The sequence below is a fragment of the Manis pentadactyla genome, chromosome 15 (genome assembly GCF_030020395.1).
Source record: "Manis pentadactyla isolate mManPen7 chromosome 15, mManPen7.hap1, whole genome shotgun sequence".
Classification (NCBI taxonomy): Eukaryota; Metazoa; Chordata; class Mammalia; order Pholidota; family Manidae; genus Manis; species Manis pentadactyla.
In genome coordinates, this window is record NC_080033.1 from 56,206,813 (window position 1) to 56,229,319 (window position 22,507).

At 40.2% G+C, this 22,507-nt stretch overlaps 2 protein-coding genes across 2 annotated transcripts; both read left to right on the forward strand.

Annotated features, from left to right (window-relative positions):
- The first annotated feature begins 1,944 nt into the window (after positions 1–1,944).
- On the forward strand, positions 1,945–19,790 carry LOC118918614 (pre-mRNA-splicing factor ATP-dependent RNA helicase PRP16-like). Its single transcript, XM_057493121.1, has 5 exons — positions 1,945–1,999; positions 2,169–2,272; positions 2,427–2,503; positions 2,999–3,154; positions 19,217–19,790. The coding sequence occupies exons 2-5, from the start codon at positions 2,248–2,250 to the stop codon at positions 19,244–19,246; spliced, it is 288 nt and encodes a 95-aa protein (XP_057349104.1). The 5' UTR covers positions 1,945–1,999; positions 2,169–2,247; the 3' UTR covers positions 19,247–19,790.
- A 132-nt stretch (positions 19,791–19,922) lies between these two features.
- On the forward strand, positions 19,923–21,950 carry LOC118918685 (haptoglobin-like). The gene is given in 3 exon segments (XM_036897706.2): positions 19,923–20,084; positions 21,031–21,413; positions 21,416–21,950. Coding segments are annotated over 3 exon segments (912 nt in total). The 5' UTR covers positions 19,923–19,954; the 3' UTR covers positions 21,815–21,950.
- The last annotated feature ends 557 nt before the right edge of the window (positions 21,951–22,507 follow it).

The following is a 22,507-nucleotide window of genomic DNA, read 5'->3' on the forward strand; positions in this document are numbered from 1 at the left end:
ATGTTTTGCTTCCTGTTCTTTTGTCAGTTTACATTCATTTATTTGTTCATCAAAGGTTCATTTTGCTAGGCACTGGGTACAGCATCAACAAGACAGACAAGGTTCTCCTAACTGCATAGAATGGCATTATAGGGGTATGTTTTCTAGTCCAGACCACTGCTGAGCAGAACCTGTATATCTCTACTTGCCTGTTTAGATTTCCTACATGCATACAGATGTCACCAATATGCAGCTTACCCTTTTTTCTTCTGCTTGATGGCATTTTTTCACAACGCATCTCTTGTTTCTGTGCCCATTATTATATGTTTTCTTCAGATTTGTGGGGAATGTTCAAAGCTGACTGAAGAGTACATGATGGAGCCTAGCTATGCTTCGGGTTTTTGCTGGATGTAAGCCTGCTATTCTAGGGAGATAAAGTGGGAAAGGACAGGTCAGCCAGCCAGAGGTTTGGGGGCAAGTTTTTCTCCTGTGGAGGGGCCCTTTACCAGTCACCCTCCCTGCTTCAGACATTATCGACCTGCTCGGGTAGAGACTCCATCCCACCCTGGTGGTGTGAGTGAAGAATTTCGGGAACGCAGTAGGCAGAGAGAGCGGGAGCGACGAGAACATGGCGTCTATGCCTCAACCAAAGAAGAAAAGGATCGGAAGGAGAGATCGCGGGACCGAGACTGTGACCGCAAGAGAGAGAGAGGTGAGCTGCCCAGCGTAGTTCCTGTGGCCCGTTAAACACTTGAATTTACATGTTGGCCTCTTCCTGTTGCAGGAGTTTCTATGACACCTGGTAATCGGGGAGCCCTATTTGCATAATGTCAGCCTGGTTGGTTTTGACCCTTTTGGGACTGGGAATAGCAGGCAGTTTAGGAGCTGTTACTTGCAACAGAGCTGCTTGAGTTGAGTGTGTGGTCCTCTTTTTATTATGAAAATAGATGACAAAGGTGATAATGGATGATATGTATAAGAAACCAGAGTTTACAATAGTGTTGCTGATAGAGAAAGGACAGTGCTAGGGAGCAAGGCTAGACACAGAACACTGGATATCAATGCTGGCTTTGCTCAGTATTGTTTTAAGTTTTGTACCTTACAGACTTGTAACTATTAAACAGCTATTCACTATATAGACTTGTAACTATTATTTTTTGAATTTTTGCAGGAAAATAACTTACTGTGAGTTTGAAACTTTCTAGTCAGTAACTATTTTTTCCCTTGAAAGAATGGGGATATGTGAGTTTCAGGAGCCCATGGATCGCATTAGAGCAGTGCAGGTGGCACCTGTGAGTGAGTGGGAAGGCCTGTCCTTTCTCTAGGGTGAAGATGGGTGGAAGTTAGGATGGGGCACATGTTTTCTAAGCTCTGTGTCTGACTCTTGACAGATGAACGGGATAGAAGCAGGCATAGCAGCAGATCGGAGCGAGATGGAGGGTCGGAGCGCAGCAGAAGAAATGAACCAGAGAGCCCGCGACACCAACCTAAAGGTAGACTGAGCCGTTGCTGTGGTTGTGAGGGGTCAAGTGTACAAAAGGCAGGTTGAGCGACCCCCATCCTCTGTGGGATTGTTGTGGGCCAAGTCAGAATTCCTGATTCCACCATGAATTTCTTGGAATACTTGGTTCTGAGTGATGTGGGAAGGCCCTGGACCTCTTTGTTGCAGTGGATTTAAGGTGCTGGGCTGCTTTGCTGAATGTCCAGCTTTCCAAATGGCAAGAAACAATAGGGACCTGGGGAACAGAAAAAGGATTTATTAAAAAGAATTATTTGTATTCCAGAGGGGTACATTTGCAGAGATAAATTAGATATTCCTTAAAATGTTGTACACAGATAAAATGTTATAAAACTGAAGTGTTAAAATTCAAGTATCTTTAAAAACTGTCAGAACTATCTTACCCATTACAACAAGTTTATAAATGGTAAAAGAAAGAAATTTGGGGAATTGACTTTTGGCAACACCTTCCTATCGGGATTCTGAGCAGAGCCATCGGCTGTCCAGCCGCGATAGGGATAGGTGATGTTCTGGTGGAACAGCCCAGTTTCTCTGGGTGGGTGGCAGAGGGCGGGCCTGATGAGGGCAGAGCAGTCTGGGCTGGGAGGGCAGATGACGGCTGGGAACATGACTCAGCTTAGTGACTGTTGGTGATACTGACTCTGCTGTTTCCCTGGTCTGTGAGGAGCAGGTACTCAGATGACACACCTCTGCCAACCCCATCCTACAAATACATTGAGTGGGCTGATGACAGAAGACACCTGGGCTCCATGCCCCGTCTGTCCAGGGGCGGAGGTAAGGCCGGTGGAAGTAGGAGGCAACAGAGCAGGGCTGCTCATTCCAGTGAGGCTGCACAGAGCTCTGGAGCTGTATGGCTTTGCAGTCTGTTGGTGGCCACTGGAGAGAAGCTGGGGTTGTGTGGACTCACCTGCTACATGTTTCCCTACAGGACACCGTGAGGAGGGCGAAGAAGGAATTTCATTTGACACAGAAGAGGAACGGCAGCAATGGGAGGATGACCAGAGGGTAAAAACCTGACACCTTGGAGGGACCAAATGAGGCCTCTATAGGTGGGTGGGCGACAGGAGGTGTCAGAGTACAAGGACATGAGTGATGCTGTGGTGGAACTGGACTTTGATGCGGGCAGTTGACACTGGACAGTTTCAGGGAAGCTGAGCCTTGTTCTGTCTCAAAGCCCTGGAATCTCTTTCCAGAGGCCCAGGCTGCAGGGGAAACGTCCCACCTAGTGCAGGTCAGACCTAAGGTCAGTTGTGTTGGTGCCACCACGCGGTACATCTGGGAAGTGCTGTCATGATCAGCCATTTAAAGGCTTAGTGTATACAGCTGGCCCTGCAGCTCTCCAGAAGGCTCATCTTGGAGCGGGTGATCGCTCCTGCACCTCTCGCGAGGGTTGCTCCACCGCGCCAGTGACGCCTTACCAAACATCTCCTCCCCTTGGACCATGTCTTGTGCATAAACCATCTGCCCCTTGTTCTCACTGCCTCGTCTCACGTGCTGCAGCAAGCTGACCGGGATTGGTACATGATGGATGAGGGATATGATGAGTTCCATAACCCCCTGGCCTGCTCCTCTGAGGACTACGTGAGGCGGCGGGAGCAGCATCTTCACAAACAGAAGCAGAAGCGCATTTCGGCCCAGCGGAGACAGATCAGCGAGGTGAGGCTGCCTGCAGTGGTTGGGGCAGGTTCAGCTGGAGCTGGGGGCATGCGGGAGAAGCAGCGGGTCACGTGCCTGTGAGGACGGCACAGCTTGTCTCCCCGTTGCTGAGGTACCAGATGTAGCGATGCCTCTGGAGGTGGAGGAGTGGGTGTGGAATCTTCCACTAGCTTAGGAGAAAACCCCAACTCCTGACTTCCCTCTTTTTTTTTTTTTTTTTGAGAGGGCATCTCTCATATTTATTGATCAAATGGTTGTTAACAACAATAAAATTCTGTATAGGGGACTCAATGCTCTATGCACAATCATTAATCAACCCCAAGCCTAATTCTCATCAGTCTCCAATCTTCTGAAGCATAACGAACAAGTTCTTACATGGTGAACAAGTTCTTACATAGTGAGTAAGTTCTTACATGGTGAATAGTGCAAGGGCAGTCATATCACAGAAACTTTTGGTTTTGATCACGCATCATGAACTATAAACAATCACTGACTTCCCTCTTTTGCAGCCCTTCCTTGCCGGGTGCTGTTGATGGGAACTGGTAAGGTGGGGCCTGGCTCAGGGATCTGTGTGTTCTTTGCCTCTGAGTGGGGCTCATGACAGTCACCATCTGTATGTCCACCTAGAGGTTCTGACTTAGAAATTAAGTGCTGCTTCTTGGAAAAATAAGTCAAGTTGGAGTTGGAGTTAAGTTAAAAGGTGATTGGGATCAGCAGCTCTTCTGTCTAAGGAGCTGCAGGGTGGAGAGGCCGGTGCCACCTCTGTAACCCCATGACCCTTCTCTCTAGGCTTGATGTGTGGTCTTGCCTGGTGGCCTTTCAGGATGGCCTGTGGGTGCAGTCTCGGCGTGGGTCCCATTGTGTTCTCTACCATGGAATTAAGCTAGAAATCAACAATGGCAAAATAATTTAAACATCTCCAAATGTTTGGAAATTCAGCAACAGATCTCTAAATAAACCATGCAACAAGCAAGACATGAAATGGAAATTTTAAAATGTTAAATTGATAAAAAATATAATATATTAAAACTTATGGATAAAGGTAAAGCAATGTGTAGAGAAAAATATGTAATTTTAAGGGTATATATTAGAAATAAAAAGCCAAAGTAGATACGTTTCTGCTTTAAGAAGATTGAAAAAGAACATTAAAAAACCTGAATTAAATAAAAAAGCAAAAGAGGAAATAATAAAGATAAGAGTGGGAATCATTGAAATATAAAATAAACCAACAATAGAGAAAGTCAACTGAGGCAAAAGTTTGAATTTTGAAAAGATTAATAAAATTGTTAAATCCTTGCAAGATTTTTCAAGAAAAAACATGAATTTTCAATATCAGGAATGCAGCAAGAGACATCACTATTAACCTTACTGATATTAAAAATATAATAAAGTAATGTTGGGAAGAACTTTATGCGAGTAAATTTGACAGCTTTGCTGAAATGGGCCAATTTCTAGACAAACACAACTTACCAGTAAGGAAAAAAAAGTCTGCATAGGCCTTTATAAAAGAAACTGAATCTGAGTTTTAGAAAGTATTTATTGAGGTATGATTGACATATAATATTAGTTTAAGGTGTACAGTATAGTGATTTGATATTTGTATTCATTGTGAAATCCTCACCACAGTAAGTCTAGCTACCACTTGTCACCATAGAAATTTAATACAATATTATTACCTATATTCCGCATGCTGTACAGCACACCCCATGATTTATTTATTTTAAAATTGGAGGTTTGCATTTCTTAATCCTCTTCAAACATTTCATACCCATCAGCCATCATGCCCCCTCTGGCAGCCACAATCTGTTCTCTTTATCCCTGAGTCTGGGTTTTATTTGTTTTGTTTTTCCACATATAAGTGAAATCATGCCATATTTGCCTTTGTCTGACTAATTTCACTTGGCATAATACTCTCAAGGCCTATCTATGTTGTCACAAATGGCAAGATTTCATCTTTTTAATGGCTGAGTAATATTCCATTCTATATGTATGTGTGTGTGTGTATATATATATGCAGATGTATATATATATATACTTATTTACACCACATTTTCTTTATCCACTCATTTTTCAATGGCCCCTTAGGTTGTTTCCATATCTTGACTATCATAAATAATGCTACAATGAACATAGGATACATGTATCTTTTCAAATTAGTGTTTTTGTTTTCTTTGGATATAGATGAACAGTAGTGGAATTGCTATATCATATGGTAGCTCTGTTTTTAAGTTTTGTGGACCCTCCATATGTTTTCAATAGAGGCTGCACAAATTTAAGTCTGCCAACAGTATACTAGGGTTCTCTTTTCTCCACATCTTCATCAACACTTTTTGTTTCTTGTTTACTTGATAATAGCCATTCTGACAGGTGTGAGGTGATATCTCATTGTGGTTTTGATTTGCATTTTCCTGATGGTTAGTGATGTTGAGCATCTTTTCATGTGTCTGTTAGCCATCTGTAAGTCTTCCTTAGAAAAATATCTATTCAATTCCTCTGCCCATTTTTAAATTGGTTTGTTTTTTGTTATTGAGTTGCATGAGTTCTTCACATATTTTGGACATTAACCACTTATTGGATATATGATTTGTAAATACGTTCTTCCATTCAGTAGGTTTTTGTTGATGGTTTCCATTGTTGTGCAGATTTTCAATTTGATGTAGTCCCATTTATTTATTTTTGCTTTGTTTCCCTTCTTTTGGAGTTGGAGTCAAGAAAATATCACTAAGATTAATGTCAAGGAGCTTACTGCCTATGTTTTTGTCTAGAAGTTTTATGGGTTTCAGGTCTTACATTCAAGTCTTTAATCCATTTGGAATAATTTTTGTATATGGGGTAAGACAGTGGTCTAGTTTTATTCTTTTGCATGTAGCAATCTACAAATTCAGTGCAATCCCTATCAAAATTCAGTAACATTTTTCACAGAACTAGAACAAATAATTTAAAAATGTATATGGACCCACATAAGACCCCAAATAGACAATGCCATCTTGAGAAAGAAGAGCAAAGATGGAGGTATCATACTTTCTGATTTCAAACTATACTACAAAGTTATAGTAATCAAAGTAATATGGTTTTGGCATAAAAACAGACACATAGGACCATGGAACTGAATACAGAGCTCTGAATTAAGCCTACATATATGGTCAAGTAATTTATGACAGGAAGCAAGAATATACAATGGGGAAAGGATAGTTTATGTGTAGCATGGATATTTTAACAACATTAATTCTTCCAATCTGTAAGCATGGAAATATCTTTATTTGTGTCTTCAGATTTTTTGATCAATGTCTTACAGTGGGAAATGTGCAGGTCTTTCACCTCCTTGGTCAAATTTATTCCTAAGTATTTTATTCTTTTTGATGCAATTGTTTTCTTGATTTCTCTTTCTGGTAGTTCATTATTAGTGTATAGAAATGCAATAGATTTTTGTATATTAATTTTGTATCCTTCAACTTTACTGAATTCATTTATTCTAACAGTTTTTTGTTACAGTCTCTACATAGTATCATGTTATCTGGAAATATTGACGGTTTTACTTCATTCTTTCCAATTTGTATGATTTTTATTTCCTTTTATTGCCTGTTGCTGTTGCTAGAACTTCCAATATGATGTTGAATAGAAGTGGAGCTAGTGGGCAACCTTGTCTTGTTCCAGATCTTAAAAGGAATGCTTTCAGCTTTTCACTGTTGGGATATTAACTGTGGGTTTATCATATGTGACCTTTATTATATTGAGGTATGTTCCCTCTATGCCCTCTTGTTGGGAGTTTTTATCATAAATGGGTGTTAAATTCACCAGTTGTTTTTTCTGAATATTTTAAGGTGTCATGTTATTTTTTATTTCATTTTGTTTATGTGGTATATCACTTTGGTTGATTTGTGGGTGTTGAACCATCCTTGCATCCCTGGAATAAATGCCCTTGATTATGGTGTATGATCCTTTTAATGTATTGTTGAATTTGGTTTCCTCAAAATTCTGTTGAGGATTTTTGGATCTGTGTATGCAAAGATATTGGTCTTCGATTTTCTTTTTTTGTATTGTTCTTATCTTGTTTTGGTATCAGGCTAATGTTGGCCCTTGTAGAATGTATATGGAAGCTTTCTTTACTCTTCATTTTTTTGGAAGAGTTTGAGGATAGGTTTGAAATCCTTGAATGTTTAGGAGAATCACCAGTGATGACTCTAGTCCCAGACTTTTGTTTGTTGAGAGGCTTTTGATTACTGATTCAATCTCCTTACTAGTAATTGATCTTTTCAAATTTTCTATTTCTTCATGTCTTGCAAGATTGTAAATTTCTAGGAGTTTATCCATTTCACCTAGGCTGTCCAGTCTGTTGGCACATAATTGTTCACAGTAGTCTCTTCTGATCCTTTTTTTTCTGTTTTACTATTTATAACTTCTCTTTCATTTCTGATTTTATTTACTTGAGCCCTCTTTTTTGGTAAGTCTAGCTAATGGTTTATCAATTTTGCTTATCTTTTCAAAGAGCCAGCTCTTAGTTTCATTGATCTTTTCTATTGTCTTTTTAGACCTATTTCACTTATTTCTGTTCTGATCCTTCTTATCATCTACTTCTACTAACTTTGGCTCTGCTTGTTCTTCCTTTTCTAGTTCCTTTATGTGTAAAGTTACATTGTTTGAGATGTCTCGTTTTTTCACGTAGCACTGTATTGTTATGAATGTGCCTCTTAGAAGAGCTTCTGTCACCTTCCATAGGTTTTGGTATACTGTACTTCTGTTTTCATTTGTTTCTAAGTATTTTTTTATTTCTCCTTTGATTTCTTCTATGACCCAGTAGTTGTTCAGTAACCTGTTGTTTAATTACAATTTATTTGTACTTTTTCCAGTTTCCTTGTAATTCATCTCTAGGTTCACACCATTGTGTTTGGAAAAGATGCTTGATATGATTTTAATCTTGAATTTATTGAGACTTGTTTTGTGGGCTAACATGATCTATCCTGGAGAATGTTCCATGTGCACTTGAGAAGAATGTGAATTTTTCTGCTTTTGGATGGAATGTTCTGTATATAAGTCTATCTAGTCTAATGCATTGTTTGAGACTGATGTTTTCTTACTGATTTCCTGTCTCAATGATCTATCCATTGATGTAAGCGTGATACTAAAATCCCCTACTATTATTATGTTCTTATCCATTTTTCCCTGTAGGTGTGTTAATATTTGTTTTATGTATTTTGGTGCTATGTTGGGTGAACATGTATTTATAAATATTTTATCTTCTTGTTGTACTGACCCCTTTATCATTATGTAGTGCACCTCTTTGTCATTTATTACACTCTTTCTTTTAAAGTTTGTTTTTCTTGGTATGAGTATAGCTACACCAGCTTTCTTTGTTTCCATTTGCATGGAATAACTTTTCCGTCCCTTCTCTTTCAGGCTGTATATGTCTTCACTTCTGAAGTGAGTCTCTTGTAGGCCATATATAGATGTGTGTTGCTTTTCTATCCATTCACTCTAAGTCTTTTGATTGGAAAATTTAGTCTTTTTACATTTAAAGTAATTAGTGATATATATTTATCTGTTGACATTTTATTAATTGTATTTTGGCTTTTTGTTGTCCTCTTTGTTCCTTTCTTCTTTTCTTTTTCTCTTCCCTTGTGGTTTGTTGACTTTCTTTAGTGTTATGTTTAGATTCCTTTCTCATTTTCTTTTGTTTATTTACCTGTATGTTTTTGCTTTGTGGTTGGCATGGGGTTCACATATTTCACCTTATGTATATAACAGCCTTTTTATGTTGAAAGTAACTTAAATATGAACACATTCCAAAACTCTCTTTTTACTTCCCCCAGATGCTATGATTTTTATGTCATTTTTTTACATCTTTTTATTTTACATACCCCTTAACTAATTAATGTACTATAGTTAATTTTACTACTTTTGTCTTTAACCTTCTTGGTAGCTTTATAAATATTTAATCCACCACCTTTACTATGTATTTATCTTTTCTGGTGATATTTTTACTTTTGTATGTTTCTTGTTATTAGTTACTAACATTTCTTTTCAGGTTAAAGAAGTCCCTTCAATATTTCTTGTGAGGCTGTTTTAATACGATGAACTGCTTTAGCTTTTAAGCATCTGAAAAATCTTTTTCCCTCCTTCAAATCATGATAACCTTGCTGGGTAGTGTACTTGTGGTTGGAAGCTTTTTCCTTTCAGCACTTTAAATATTGTGGCTTGCAAAGTTTGTGTCAAGAAATTATTTCATAGTCTTATGGGGTTTCCTTTGAATGTAATTATTTGTTTTTCTCTTTCTGCTTTTAAGATTCTTTCTTTAACTTTTGACATTTTAATTTTAATGTGTCTTGGTATGGCTCTCTTTGGGTTCTTATTTGGAACTCTCTGGGCTTCCTGGACCTACATGTCTGTTTCCTTCCATATGTTAAGGACATTTTCAGCCCTTATTTCTTCAACTAAGTTTTCTGCTCCTTCCAGCCTCTCTTCTTCAAGAACCTTTATAATCAAACGTTATTGTGCTTGATGTGGTCCTTTAAATTATCTTCACCTAAATTTTTTTTCTTTTTGCTGCTCTGTCAAGGTGAGTGCCATTGCTTTGTCTTGCAGCTTGCTGATCCATTCTTCTGTTTCATCCAGTCTACTGCTGAACCCCTCTCTATGTATTTTCAGTCTGTTATTATCTTCTTTTCTGTGATGTCTGTTTGGTAAATTTTTTGCTTTCTATTCTCTTTATTGAAGTTCTCATTCTGTTCATTCATTCTTCTCTCAAGTTCAGTGAGCATCATAATGACTTTGAATTCTTTATCTGGTAGCTTACTTATCTCCATATCATTAAGGTCTTTTTCTTAGGTTTTGTCTTGTTGTTTTGTTTGGAACATATTTCTCCTTTTCCTCATTTTGCTTGAGTAAGTAAATAAATCTTTTTCACAGGAAGATGGATTGCGTTTTAGTCTGCTGTCTGTGTAACACCCTGTGGGTGGTGGCACAGGGAGGGTCACAATTACCTGTGCTGGCAGATAGGTAGAGAGTGAGAGAACTCTACAGCCATTTGTGCTTGCCCACCCCAGCCAGGGAGTTGGGGGAGTATAGCAACTATCAGTAATCTCTGATTTCAGCAAGTGCTGTGACCCCACCTGTCCCAGCAAGGCAGTGTGGCGGGGAATGGGTATTGCATTTGAGTTTGCTCACCTGTGCTAGCAGGCCATGTGGAAAGTGCCACAATAGTGTCCATTGGAGCCTCTGCCTCCAGGGAGCATTGCAGTGGTCCTCTGGCCCTATGGCTAATGCCCCAGATGAGCAGCTAGGCACTTTTCAAACTACTATTTTTTCAGTGGGTCTCAAGTTGGGTGAGTCCACATGCAAGCCCTCTAGGAGGGGAGTCCCAGTTTTCTATGGCACTTTGGGACCCCCAGACATCAGGCATTGATATTCCAAGCCAGACATTCTGGGAGCTTGTCTCTCTGGTGTAGATCTCGGTCTGAGGGGCTAAGGTACCTGATGTTGGGTATCAACTCCTTGCTTCTCTGGGAGATGCACCTGTCTGCTGAGATCCCTCCTTTCTGTGTGTCACTGAACTGGGACGGGTTTTTTTTGCGAGACTATGTCTCTGCCTGTCCTACCCATTTCAATGTGTTCCTTTTATCCTTCGTTGTAGGCAGCAGTTCATCTAGTTTTCAGAGGGAAATGATCCATATGCAGCTGCAGATTTGGTGCATGCATGGGAGGAAATGAGTTCAGGATCTTCCTATATTGTCTTGGACACCCCTTCCTGAAATTAAAAATCTTACCACAAGAAAGCTATAGGCCTATATGGCTTCACTGGTGAATTAAGGAAGAAATAATATCAATCTTATGTAAACACCTTCATGCAGTGGAGAAATAGGGAACACTCCCTGTTTTGCATTAAGACATCAATATAAACTTAATATGAAATCTTGGTAAGGACATTACAGGAAAGGGAAATATAAGCCAGTATTTCTCATGAACTCAAATGGAAAAATCCCCCAAAATAATAAAAAAATCAAACCCAGCAGTATAAAAATCACACTACATCATGAGAAATTGAAGTTTACTCCAGAAGTGCAAGGTTGGTTTAACTTTTGAAAACTGATCAATTTAATTTCCCACATTAACAGAATGCGTAGATGATCCTAATGTATAAAGAAAAAGTATTAAACACCTTGTTAAAAAGTCTCAACAAACTAAAAATAGAAAGGAACTTTCTTGATCAGATAAAGGATATCTACAAAAACAAACAACAAAACAAAACAGGAAAAGCCTACAGCTAATATATCAAGAGTGCCATGTTGAATGCTTCCTCCCTGAGTCTGGGAGTGACAAGGATGCCCACTCCCCACTGCTATTTAACATTGTGATGAAACTCCTAGTTAGTGCAATAAGGTGGGAAAAAGAATTAATAAACATTAGAAAAGAAGAGGGAAAAGAGACACTATTGTGTATCTAAAAAATTTAGAACATTAAAACTGTTAGATTTAATTAGTGAATTTACCAGGGTTGCTGGATATAAGGCCAATATACAAAAATCAGTTATAGCAATTAGCAAATTAAATTAGAATTTACAGTGGCATAAAAACCAAATACTTAGGAATAAATATAATGAAAGAGAGGTGCAGGAGATCTATACTAAAATGTATAAGGCACTGAAATTAAAGACAACCTAAATAAATGAAGAGATATACCATGTTATCGATTGGAAGACTTAAGATGTTGCTTCTCTCCAAATTGGTCTAGATATTTAATATAATCCCAGTTAAAATCCCAGTAGGACATTTTATGAAAATTGAAAGCTGATTCTAAAATTTATATGAAATGCAAAGGACCTGGAGTAGTTAGTCAAGACAATCTTGAATAGAGCTGGAACACTTATAATTCCATATAACAAGATTTACCATAAAGTTCCTTGTTAAGACAAAGTGACCTTGGCCCAGGATTAGACAAATACACTAGTGGGACAGAATAAAGAATACAGAAGGAGACCTAATGTGTGGTCACCTAATTTGTAACAATGATATCACTGTAATTTAGGGGCAAAGGATGATCATTTTAGTAACTGATACTCTATCAATTGCATATTTATATGGAGAAAAATGAACTTTTATGTCACATTATACACAAACATTAATCCCACATGGATCACAGATGTAACTGTGAAAAGTAAAAGAACAAACTTCTAGAACAAAATTTAAGAGAATGTTGTCATGACCCATTAGGCAAAGATATTTTAATCAGGACACCAAAAGTACTAACCATAAAATAAAAAACTGATAAAGTAGAACTTATTAAAATTAAGAACTTCTGTATTTCTGTTCATCAAAATACATGATTGAGAGAATAAAGAGACAGCCATAAATGTTTACATTTATCAAACAAAAGACTAGTGTTCAGAATATCTTAAAAAAATAAAACAAGTACAAGTCAACAAGGGAAAGACATTACATAGAGGATATCTAAGTGGACCAACAAGAATATAAAATGTGCTCTACATATCATTCTATATCTAGGAAATGCAAATTAATGCCATTATTATATTTTACTGCATATACACCAGAATGGCTAAAATTAAGGTGTATTGGCAAGGATATGGAGCAAGTGCAACTTTGCTGTATTGCTGGTGGGAGTGTATACTGGAGAACTGTTTGGCAGTATCTGTTAAAGCTAAACATAAGCCTGCCCCATGACACAGCAAGGTGTTTATCCGAGAGAAATAAGTACATGTATCCACCAAAAGACATGTGCAAGAATGTTCACGGCAGCTTTCTTTATAAAAGCCCCAAACTGGAATCCATTCGGATATCTACAAGCAAGAGAACAGATAAATTAATTGTGGTTTACCCACACCGTGGAATACTTCTCAGCAGTAAAAAAGAAGGAAACTAATATGACAACACAAATGATTCTCACAGACATAACAATGGGCAAAAGCAACCAGAAGCAAAGAATGACTACTCAGTGATTCTATTTATACGAAGTTCAAGAACAGGCAAAACTATGCTATCATGGACGTCAGAATAATTGTTAGATTTGGGTTATGAGGTGTTGACTGGAAGGAACCAAAAATAGTCTCCTGGAGGTGCTGGAAATATTCTGTATTTTGAGCTGAGTGTTGATTACACAGTTGTTATACATATATAAAAAATCACTAGCTGAACACTTAAGATCAGACGTTTTTAGTAAGTGATGCTGGATCAGTTGTACATCTATATGGAATAAAATGAGCCTGGCCTCCTACCTCACTTTTCTGAGTTTATGGAAGATATTTATAACAGATAAATTAGAATTGTCTTAAATTCCCAACAATGAGGGAATATTTAAAGTATATATGATGCATCTCTAAGTTAGGAAGATGATATCCCATTAAAAATGTTTTAAAGAGTTTGCTGCAACACGGAAGATGCCTGTAACATTGGGTGAAAAAGGCAGATCACAAAAATTTTGTGTGAAGAATTGTCAAAACCATGTAAAAGTGTACAGAGAAAAGCCTGGAAGGAAGTAACACAGAAAGTGTTAATAGTGGTTACTACTTGTCTTGGGGTGGTAGAATGATAGGAGGACTTTCTTCTTATTTTTATTTTTTCTGTAGTTTGTAAAATTTCAAGACTTTCATAATGGCAGAATGAACTTTGAAAAACAACATTTTCCTTCCAAAATCAAAACCCTGCCCTTCCAGCTCCTCTGCCAACTGTTGTCCTACCTTAAATCCTTAAAGCTTTTCTGCCTTCTGTTCTCCTTAAAAATGCATTTATTTCGCGTGGCTGGCTACACTGAGGCTTCTCACTGGCCACCTGCTCATCTTGTCTCATCCTGATTCCCAGTGAAGAGAGAAGGCCTGTGGGCTGGATACTCTTCATTGTCAAGTTAATAAAGGGTGCCCAAGGCTGGCGGGCTGTGAGCGCTCCCTTGCTGCTCGACGCGAGAGTCGGGTGTAACACAGTTCAGGTTTTGTTCATAGGAGAAAGGCGAGTTTTCGTGTACTTCGTGGGTAAGCATTTATTCTACAGTGGTTGTGAGAAATGTCTCATTTTAGGTACCTTAGGAGGGGTGGCTGCAGCCCAGAGAGAAAGCCTCGCCCTCCATTCCAGGGGCCCATAGAGCTCTGGGCGTACTGCAGCGTGTGTACAGGGGTGGGAGAAATGATGGCCGTTTACAGTGCAGATTCTCAGACCCAGTTTAGAACTATTGAATCAAATTTCTGGAAGGAGGAGCCTGAGCTTTGCTTCTTAATAACTGTGTCAGGTGATTCTCCCTCCTTCATATATTTAAATGCTATTTGATACCTATAAATATTATATGTGATATAAATGTATATATATGTATATATATATTATATATGCTTTATATATATGTATCTATATAGATAGGTATAAACTTAATACTAAACAATAAAGAAATGTACATTTGTGAACCTATCACCTAGCCCAAAAGCTGAATCATTAACAGTAGTGTGTTTATGTTTATATTTACCCATGTGCTTCTGTCTTGTGCTTTCCTTCTGCCTCCCTGTAAGAGGTAACATTTTGTGTTTTGTGTTTTTCATTCTGTTAAAATTTAAGAAAGTATAGTTGTTGTTTCTTTGGCATCTATGCCTGTACAATATATGGCTTTGTTTTGCTTGCGTTTTTATTAAGTTGAAGTATCATTGATATAGACTCTTATATTGGTTTCATTTATATAACACAGTGGTTCAACAGTTACCCATTATTAAATCCTCACCCCCCTCTGGTGCAGTTACCATTTGCCAACACAGGAAGATGTTACAGAATCATTGGCTATATTCTCTGTGCTGTACTACAATCCCCTTGACCAACTTACATTATGACCAAGAATTTTTGTGCTTCTTTATTCCCCTCACTCTCCCCACCTACCCACCCCGACACCTCCCCCACGGTAACCACCAGTCACTTCCCAGTGTCGAGTTTTGCTTGCTTTTAAAACAATTTTTGATCCCAAGGAAAAGTTTATTTACTTTTTTTCTTGAAATTTTATTGTGATAATAAATATAAAACATAACATTTCTGATTTTAGCAATTCTAAAGTGTACAGTCCAGTGGCATTAATTGCATTTGCAATGCTGTGTAACCATCATCACCATGTGAAAAACCTTTTCGTCACTACCAACAGGAACTCTGTACTCAGTAACTCCCCATTCCTTCCTCCCATCCCGTCCCTCCTGGTGACCTCTAATCTATTTTCTGTCTCTGAGTTCGCCTTTTCTAGATATTTTAAACAAGTGGAATCATAAAATAATTGTCCTTTTGCATCTGGTTTCTTTCACTTAGCATGTTTTCAAAGTTTATTCATGTGGTAGCCTGTGTCAGCACTTTCTGTATGTGGGTAATACTCCATTGTGTGGACACAGCACATACTGTTTATCCACTCGGCTTTTGAAGGACACTCATAGTCTGTCTACCTTTCGGCTACTGGGAATAATGCTGCAGTGAACACTGGTGTACAAGTATTTATTTGTGTACCTGTTGTAAGTTATTTGGGGAATATTCCTAGTGGTGGAATTGCTGGATTATATAGCAATTCTGTGCTTGGCTTTTTGAGAAATCACCATACTGTTTTCCATAGAGACTAGCCCATGTTGCATTCCTCCCAGCAATGTTGCAACTCCACAGGAGCTCCAGTTTCTCCACATCCTTGCCAACACACACACACACACACACACACACACACACACATATTTAAATTGTAGCCATCCTAGTAGGTGTGAGGTGGTGTCTCCCGGATCCCATCTGCATTTCCCTAATGACATCTGCCAGTCATGTTGTTGAGCATCTTTTCATGTGCTTATCGACCACCTGTTTATCTTCTTTTGAACAAACATCTGTTCATCATTTGCACATGTTTTAATTGGATTGTTTGTCTTTGTTGCTGTAGAAATTGTTTATTCTGGATATTAATCTTCATCAAATATATGATTTGTAAATATTTTCTCTCATTCATAGATTGTCCCTTCACTTTCTTGATACTGTCTTTTGATGCACAAAAGTTTTTAATTTTGATGAAGTCCACTTTATCTATTTTTTTCTTTTGATGCTTGTTATTTTGGTGTCATATCCCAGAATGCATTGCTGGGTTTACTTGCTTTTTGAGCTCTAAAAAAGTAGAATTGTTCTTAATGTAATCTGAAAGTTGCAATTTTCTTCCAAAAGTATAAGATCACCCATGTTCTTTCATAGTACATTTATTCTCATGTCTGTATGATACAGTATCTAACTTACAATGACTTGACATGACTTTTCTTCTGATTTTTTTTGAAGTATAGCTGACATACAATATTATTATATTAGTTTTAGTGTATAAAATAATGACTCAACATTTATATACATTATTAAATGCTCACCATACCTGCAGTTACTATGTGTCCAAATTATTGACTGTATTTCCTATGCTGTATATTACATTCCAGTGTCTTATTTGTATTTTATCTTGTACCTCTTAATCCCCTTCACCTATCTCTCTCAACCCACCTCCGACTTATGTTTTTCTTTTATTTTATGATACTGTGAAAGCAATACTGATTCAGTAGAAACCATGCTTCAAATTTTGAATTTGGATATTTTCCCAGGCTAGTGGTATGTGTGCAATCCTTTCTTGTGATGCTGGGCAGTGGCAGTGAGTCGCAGCTCCCAGTCAGCCACATTGATCACGAGGGTCAAAAACCATCTGTATCCATACAACCATTCTGTTTTTCACTTTCCATATTCAATAAATTACATGAGGAGGACACTAATAAATGGAAATTCATCCCATGCTCTTGAGTAGGAATAATTAATATTGTCAAAATGGCCATCCTGCCTAAAGCAATCTACAGATTCAATGCAATCCCTATCAAAATACTGACAGCATTATTCAATGACCTGGAACAAATAGTTCTAAAATTCATATGGAACCACAAAAGGTCCCAAACAGCCAAAGCAATCCTGAGAAGGAAGAATAAAGCAGGGGGAATCTCGCTTCCCAACTTCAAGCTCTACTACAAAGCCACAGTAATCAAGACAATTTGGTACTGGCACAAGAACAGACCCATAGACCAGTGGAACAGAATAGACAGTCCAGATATTAACCCAAGCATATATCATCAATTAATATACAATAAAGGAGCCATGGATCTACAATGGGGAAATGACAGCCTCTTCAACAGCTGGTGTTGTCAAAACTGGGCAGCTACATGTAAGGGAATGAAACTGGATTACTGTCTAACTCCATACACAAAAGTAAACTTGAAATGGCTCAAAGACCTGAATGTAGGTCACAAAACCATAAAACTCTTAGAAGAAAACATAGGCAAAACTCCCTTGAATATAATCATGAAGAACTTCTTCATGAACATATCTCCATGGGCAAGGGAAACAAAAACAAAAATGAACAAGTGGGAATATATCAAGCTGAAAAGCTTCTGTACAGCAAAGGACACCACTAACAGATCAAAAAGGCATCCTACAGTATGGGAGAATATATTCATAAATGACATATCCAGTAAGGGGTTGACATCCAAAATATACAAAGAGCTCATGCACCTCAACAAACAAAAAGCAAATAAACGAATTAAAAAGGGCAGAGGAGCTGAACAGACACTTCTCCAAAGAAGAAATTCAGATGCCCAGCAGGCACATGAAAAGATGCTCCATATCTCTAATCATCAGAGAAATGCTAATTAAAACCACGATGAGATATCACTTCACACCAGTTGGGATGGCCACCATTCAAAAAACAACAACAAATGTTGTAGAGGATGTGGAGAAAGGGGAACCCTCCTGAACTGCTGGTGGGAATGTAAATCAGTTCAACCATTGTGGAAAGCAGTATGGAGGTTCCTCAAAAAACTCAAAATAGAAATAACCATTTGACCCAGGAATTCCACTCCTAGGAATTTACCCTAAGAATGCAGGAGAAAAGGCATATGCACCCCTATGTTTATCACAGCACTATTTACTATAGCCAAGAAATGGAAGCAACCTAAGTGTCCATCAGTAGATGAATGGATAAAGAAGATGTGGTACATATACACAATGGAATATTATTTAGCCATAAGAAGAAAACAAATCCTATCATTTGCAGCAACATAGATGGAGGTAGAGGGTATTATGCTCAGTGAAATAAGCCAGGCAGAGAAAGACAAGTACCAAATGATTTCACTCATCTGTGGAGTAAAAGAACAAAGCAAAAACTGAAGCAACAAAATAGCAGACTCACAGAACCCAAGAATGGACTAACAGTTACCAAAGGGAAAGGGACTGGGTGGGAAGGGAGGGATAAGGGGAAAAGGGGCATTTCAATTAGCACACATAATGTGGTGAGGGGCATGGGCAAGGCAGTACAACACAGAGAAGACAAGTAGTGACTCTATAGCATCTTACTACACTGATGGACGGTTACTGTAATGGGATATGTGGTGGGGACTTGATAATGGGGAGAATCTAGTAACCACAATGTTGCTCATGTAAGTGTATATTAATGATACCAAAATTTAAAAAAAGAAATTACATGAGATATTCAACACTTTGTTATAAAATATACTTTGTGTTAGATGACTTTGCCTAACTGTAGGCTAATGTAAGTGTTCTGAGTATGTTCAAGGTAGGCTAGGAGTATAAAATTTTGACTTAGATTTTCAATTTACAGTGGTTTATTAGTATGTAACCCCATTGTAAGCCAAGGAAGATATGTTTTCCATTATACAAATATACCACACATTAGCCATCCCCCTATTGATGGAAATGTATGTTGTTTCCAGTTATCTTGCTATTACATCAGTGCCACCACAAGTATCTCAGTGATTCTTTTGTACCCTCTAATTTAAGAGCCACTGACAGTTTTTAAATGAACAAAGCAATATTTTATTGAGTTGCTATTAAATTTCAATTGAAAAGTACTTGGGATACATAGGTGCAGATATTTGACTGAAGCATGTCGATTTTTCTCATCTGCCTATTTAGATTAATTGGACTATACAGCCATGAGAACCACTGCTATTGAGTGTGTTGCTGTCATCTGATTTCTCTTGGGTCTCTGAGAGCAGTTTCCCAGTATTAACCTCCTCTTCCTGTTTCCTTCCCTTTGCAGATGACAGCTGCCCAATGCCTCCTGAGATAGAAAATGGCCGCCTACAGCGCGTGGTTCACTATGAATATGAGACCTACTACAAACTGCACACTGAAGGAGACGGTGAGGCCTGGGCAAGTGTCTCCGCACCCGGCCCAGTCCCTGGAGTGGGTGGGGGTGGTGCTGGCCAGAAAGTTCACATGTCCTTGGGGCCAAGAGACTTAGATCCTGATGGGTTTTGTCACAAGTAGCTGTGGCCTTTGGGCAGATTTACTTTTCTCAGCCTCAAGTCTCCTCCTTTGCCAAGGACAGATGTTGCCATGAAGCCTGCCCATCTCAGAGTAGGCCTACACTTACAGGAGATGCAGGGTGATGAGGACAGTGGCCCTTGCCTCGTGAGGACTGCACGCCTGGCACTGTTCTAAGGGCTTTACATGCTCACTTAGTCTTCTCAACACCCCACTGAAGAGGTGTTATTATTCTCATTTTGTGATGAGGAAAGCGAGGCACAGAGAGGTTGAGTAACTTGCCCCAGATCAGGTAGCTTGTAAGGGGGAGAGTCAGGGTTTGAACCTGGATTCCTGCCCTGGACCACGCTGCCACCATCCCCAGGATCACCACGGCCACGGGTCTGCCCTGCTGAGCTTCACCGGTGCCCCCAGCACTTGGCTTCTAGCACGGTGTTCCTCCCTCCCCTTTCCCGCCTCTTCCTGCCCCTCCTTCTCCTCCAGTTCTTCTCCTTAAATACCTTCTCTCCCCATGCTAGGTCCGGATTTAATTTCTCTTTTGGCTCATTTCTTTCATTTTGTTTCAGGAGTGTACAGCTTAAACAATGAGAAGCAGTGGGTAAATGATGTCACTGGAGAGAAACTTCCTGAGTGCAAAGCAGGTAGGAAGCCAGGGGCCCTGGGAAGCAGACCAAGGGTGGGTGGGTGCTGAGGGCTCGTACAGGGGCAGGCGTCTTAACTGACATGTCCTAGAGGATCCTTCCTGTGCGGTTTCCTCTGAGCCTACAAGAGCCGAGATAAGGGACTGGGGAGAACCACAAAGGGCAGGTGGAGAAGCGAGCAGTTAGATGGTGACGCTACAGTGAAGTTCACTAGGGATCTTGTTCATGGGGCCTGCAGGGCATTGACTGAATCACTGTCCGCACTGCCCCCAGAGGACCAGGAGACCCTAAGTGTACAGGAGTCTGCCTGGAGAGCCCAGGGCCGGGGTAAAGCAGGCTCCAGGAAGGACAAGTCAAGAGAGGGCATAAGGAAACCTTCATGCGCCGGAGTGTGGCCTCTCGTTTCTTGTTACCAGCAGGAGCTGCTGCTGTCTCCTTTTCCCTCTTGAAATGAGGCTTTTGCTTACACTCTTCCGCTCCTAGTGGGGTGGAATTGCCGCCCCACCTCCATCTAACTGCAGTATCTGTAAAATCGGAGTTCCAGCCGGTGCTGCTACACATCTCTGCTCTCTTTACTCGGAGCGAATGAGTCAGAGCTCCTCCCCCTCACAGTGAATTCAGAGGATTGTGGGCATTCCTTTGTTGTGATAAATTGTTTAAATATACAGCAAATATGATTAAGATTAATCAACCAGGGTTTGAAAATCTTTTCTGAGTTAGAGAAGCAGGAAATGGAACTCTGTCTTGGTGATATGAAAAATAAAATGTAATTTTAAATTATAAATATTGGATGGGAGAGGAGCAGGTGGTAAGGGCGGAGCATGTAAATGTTCCTTGCTCCGAAGAAATGAATGACACTCCGGACAGCAACACTCGGTGCTCCCGCCCCTTTCCCAGCTCGGGAGACTCGCACCTCTGCTCATGATTGTCCTGCTTTCTCCGACAGTGTGCGGAAAGCCCAAGAACCCAGTGGATCAGGTGCAGCGCATCATGGGCGGCTCTCTGGATGCCAAAGGCAGCTTTCCCTGGCAGGCCAAGATGGTCTCCCACCATAACCTCACCTCAGGGGCCACACTGATCAATGAACAGTGGCTTTTGACCACCGCTAAAAATCTCTTCCTGGGCCATACAGATGAGGCAAAAGCCAAAGACATTGCCCCTACTTTAAGACTCTATGTGGGGAAACACCAGCTGGTGGAGATCGAGAAGGTCGTGCTTCACCCCGACCACTCCAAGGTGGACATCGGGCTCGTCAAACTCAAGCAGAAGGTGCCCATTGATGAGAAAGTAATGCCCATTTGCCTGCCTTCAAAAGATAATGCGGAAGTGGGACGGGACGTGTGGGTTATGTGTCTGGCTGGGGGCGAAATGCCAACTTTAATTTTACTGAGCATCTGAAGTATGTCATGCTGCCCGTGGCTGACCAAGACAAATGTGTAATTCACTATGAAGGCAGCACAGTGCCTGAAAAGAAGACGCCGAAGAGCCCTGTCGGGGTGCAGCCCGTGCTGAATGAGCACACCTTCTGCGCCGGCTTGTCCAAGTATCAGGAGGACACCTGCTATGGCGACGCGGGCAGCGCCTTTGCTGTTCACGACACGGATGAGGACATCTGGTACGCAGCTGGGGTCCTGAGCTTTGATAAGAGCTGCACTGTGGCTGAGTACAGTGTATACGTGAAGGTGCCCTCCATCCTGGACTGGGTTCAGAAAACCGTAGCTGAAAATTAATGCACGGCTGGCTGGGAGCAAGATTTCACTCTGGAAGAGGGAGAACTGGATGGAACTGGAGGGGATAAAACATGGTGTGAAGCTCATGGGGTCCGGCCCCACATTGCCAAGCCAATCAATAAAAACTCTCTTTTGACTCCTTTCTGTGCTATTTTTAGCCGTGGGCCGTTTGTTATTCTCTCATTTACGGTGCAGCAGCAGCCAAGTGGTGTAGTCTACTGGGAGTGTGGCAGAAACACCCCAAGCCACTGGGATACAAACTGTCCCCCTGTGGGGGTCACACTGAGTGCCTACCAGGTGACAAGCCTCAGGAAGCGCACTGTTACCCTTGTTTGACGGAGAAGTGAAGCCATTTGCTTAAGGTCACACAGCTATGAAATGGTGAAGCAGCCTGTTGAGTCTAGGTGTGTCTGAACACAGACGCTGAGCTCTGTTCACCGACCGCATCCTTGTGCTTCTTCAAAGTGCTCGGGAGAAAGGGCGCAGGCCTGGTGAGGAAGCCGCCAGCTAAGGCGGGAGGAAAACAAGTGTTCTGCCGCAGACCTTACTTAGATTATTTGTGCTCCAACACGCCAGTACTTCAGAAAACAGAGGATGTAAAGGCAGAGTCTCTGGACTTGCTGGGTCCACATCACGGCTCAGTCATAAATACGCCAAGTGCGTTAAGCTTCCTGCCCATCAGTTCTCAGTCTC

Excerpts from the sequence above, each read along its gene's own strand:
- LOC118918614 (XM_057493121.1), top strand. The coding sequence starts at position 2,248 with ATGCCCCGTCTGTCCAGGGGCGGAG. Across the intron at positions 2,273-2,426 it reads CCGTCTGTCCAGGGGCGGAG|GACACCGTGAGGAGGGCGAA; the intron begins GTAAGGCCGGTG and ends GTTTCCCTACAG. Across the intron at positions 2,504-2,998 it reads AATGGGAGGATGACCAGAGG|CAAGCTGACCGGGATTGGTA; the intron begins GTAAAAACCTGA and ends CACGTGCTGCAG.